Source organism: Nanorana parkeri, unplaced genomic scaffold (genome assembly GCF_000935625.1).
Source record: "Nanorana parkeri isolate BGI_ZX_2015 unplaced genomic scaffold, ASM93562v1 scaffold624, whole genome shotgun sequence".
In the NCBI taxonomy this organism is placed as follows: domain Eukaryota; kingdom Metazoa; phylum Chordata; class Amphibia; order Anura; family Dicroglossidae; genus Nanorana; species Nanorana parkeri.
In genome coordinates this window covers 165,279-168,208 of record NW_017306892.1, presented here as the reverse complement: position 1 = coordinate 168,208, position 2,930 = coordinate 165,279, and the positions used below count along the sequence as shown (strand labels likewise).

Sequence of the window (2,930 nt, the reverse complement as noted above, 5' to 3'; positions counted from 1 at the left end):
TTTACAGGAGTGTCACCCCTTCATGGAGCCCCCCTTTCACATCAGAAGCCCTCCTTCACATCAGGAGGAACCTTCATATCAGAGCCACCCTTTCACATCAGAGCCCCCCCCCCCTTTTACATGAGTGTCACCCGTTCACGGAGCCCTCGTTTCACATCAGGGCTGCCTCCTTCACAGCAGAGTCCCTCCTTCACATCAGGAGTCCTCTTCACAGCCGAGCCCTCAGTTCCCCCTTCGCATCAGAGTCCTCAGTTTCCCCTTCGCATCAGAGTCCCCCTTCACTTCAAAAGCTGAAGCCCATCCTTCACATAAGCCCCTCTTTACACTAAAGGCCAAACTTCCAAACCTCACCACAGTAGAACTGCGGCAGCATGGCAGAGGGCGGGAGGCAGAGCAGACCTGGACAGAGGTGTCCTCTTTTGAATGCTGTTGGCGGTCCTGTTGGTGGTCCTGGATGCTGCCCGCCCCGAGATTAGCATCATGCTATCTTTTTTATTGTAAGAATCTTGCACCTGTATTTTTTGTTAACCTGACAGGATCACTTTAAAGTGAACCATACATGATTTTTAAAAGTGACAGGATTTGTTGTGTAAACACAGCAGCTGTAATAACCTTGGTTGTCAAAAAAAACCTCAGACCATCTGACACCTTGTTTATAAACATTGTGTAAACCAGTAAAGAAATAAAGAGTAACATTGTTACTTTTGAATTGACTGTTTCATTCACCTGCAGATGAAAGGGATGAGCTTCAATCTGCATATGATGTCAGTTACTGCATCCTGACAAGTTAAAAAAATGTTGCTATTTTCACGAGAACTGCCAGGGTTGCAGCGGGTGCAGCTGGGACCTGGCTCTGGTGCTCCACCACTGCAAGCAACCCTGCCAACAACCGCAAGTAACATATAAAAGCCTAACTAATACAAATGACAAATTACACACTGGAGACAACATGGGGCGCAGGACAACAAGAGGGGAGCCACTGATCAGGAGACCTCAGGGGTAATGGTCAGGAGTCATGTCAGGGTTCAAGGCCAGAACAGGATACAGGAACAAAACTGAGGCCCAGGCCTCACTGCAAGGAGAGGCTAAATACTAGGGATGCACCGATACTTTTCAGATACCAGTGCAGATACTTGGCATTTTCACGAGAACTACCAGGGTGGCAGCGGCTGCAGCTGGGACCTAGCTCTGGCGCTCCACCACTGTCCTGAAATCATTAGTCTGTATTGTTTTAGAAAAACTGTCACATGACACTAAACAAAAATGTATCAGTACTTGTATCTGTGAGTACTTGGGCAAGTATCAGTACTTGTACTCACAAAACCGGTATCGGTGCATCGCTAATATATATTTATAAAAACAAAATCATACATTAAAACAGAGATGTAGAAATCCCAGGAGCTCCGTGTGCTTCTTACAAATGGCAGCTGCCTCCTAACTTTTGAATTTTTCTCTAGTCTAGTCTTGGAGCTTGAAAAGTATTTGTACTTCTACTTGTACCGAGTACGGTACTTGGTATCCCTAGCAAAAGTATAAACATTGCTCTGGTCCCTAGGGCAGCGCTTCTCAATCTTTTTCCAGTCACGGCACCCTTTAAAAGTATGCAAAATCTTGAGGAAGCCCGGTCTAAAATGTTAAAAAACGTAAATGTAAAAAACAATGTGTGGCCCCTACAATGTTCATACCAGGCAGGGGACTACTAAGGATTTCAAGGGGGGACCCCACTCAAAAAACACAAGAAAATGGGCTTCCCCCTTCTTAGGAGCCCATTCTTCACATCACAACCCCCTCCTTTCACACTAGAGTCCCCCTTAATATCACAAGCCCCCCTTTACCTCAAGAGTCCTTTTTACATCAGAGTTCCCCTCCTTTTACATCAGCCTGCATCATGGTATGACGCTATGCAAAAATTTAGAGACACCCCTGAGGAAGGCAGAAGGCCCCCTGAACAGGAGGTAACTCTTGGAGGATTTCCTGTCACTTCTGTATCTAGGGAACAGGAAGTAAAGATAAATCTCCTCAATGTGACACATATCGCACCCCCAGGAATTTTAACCCTTCTGTAAAGTATACCTTGTATCTCTTAAATGAAACCCTTGATGTTCATGAACCACATACTGAACCGCCACTGCTCCACCTCGCCGCCTTTGTAAACCCCCAATTTTTTTCATAGGTCATGTGGGCTGGGCACTCACCCCAGTGATGACAGCGGAGTCCCCGCGCTCCACAAGAAGGAAAACGGAGCCCAAGAAAAGCGCCAGACAGGTCAGTGTTCTCATAATAATGAAGGCGTGTCAGGAGGTGAAGGATATCCGCAGGGGAGGTCAGGGTTTGCCCGGGCGAGGAAGCCGACTGAGGAGAAGTTGATGGAACCAGAGCCGTGTAAAGTCTGCCGCTGGCTGCTTCTCTCCGAACTCCGAGCCGTTATAAAGCTCCGCTCACCAACCTCCATGACTCACAGACACAGATAAAGAGCCGCACAAAGGTGCTGCGCGGAGTGCCAATCACAGGGACGGAGAGCCGAGGACACGCCCACCCGCGGACTGCACGCGTTCCGTCATGGAACGCTGAGATCCCTCCAGCGAGGTTACCGGGAGTTCTATCAGCGTGGTCATCATAGGAAGGGGGGATAGAGGAAGGACACATCTGGACTGTGTGGGAGCCTCATACACGGGGACGTGACATTCACTTTAATTTATTAATGTCATATGAAGAATTAAAGTATCAAATATACAAAAAGATTGCTACAGTCCTGGAAGCCAGACTGTCATAAATATATAAAATACATATATGGCAGTCCTACACCCAGTATAGTAATATTTACATACATATTAATTACAGTACTGCATAAAAATGGGTAATATTGTAAAAAAAAAAAAGTAATACAAAATATTTTAAAAAATTAAACAGACACACACATTTTACAATAG

The 2,930-nt window shown here is 46.2% G+C and overlaps 1 protein-coding gene across 1 annotated transcript in view; it reads right to left on the bottom strand.

The window, feature by feature from the left end:
- PROK2 (prokineticin 2) overlaps positions 1-2,302 on the bottom strand; it is a 7,179-nt gene extending 4,877 nt beyond the window's left edge. Inside the window, exon 1 of the mRNA XM_018563025.1 lies at positions 2,196-2,302. Within this exon, the coding sequence (XP_018418527.1) occupies positions 2,196-2,279 (84 nt within the window). The 5' untranslated portion in view covers positions 2,280-2,302. The remainder of the gene's footprint in view (positions 1-2,195) is intronic.
- Between the last annotated feature and the right edge of the window lie 628 nt (positions 2,303-2,930).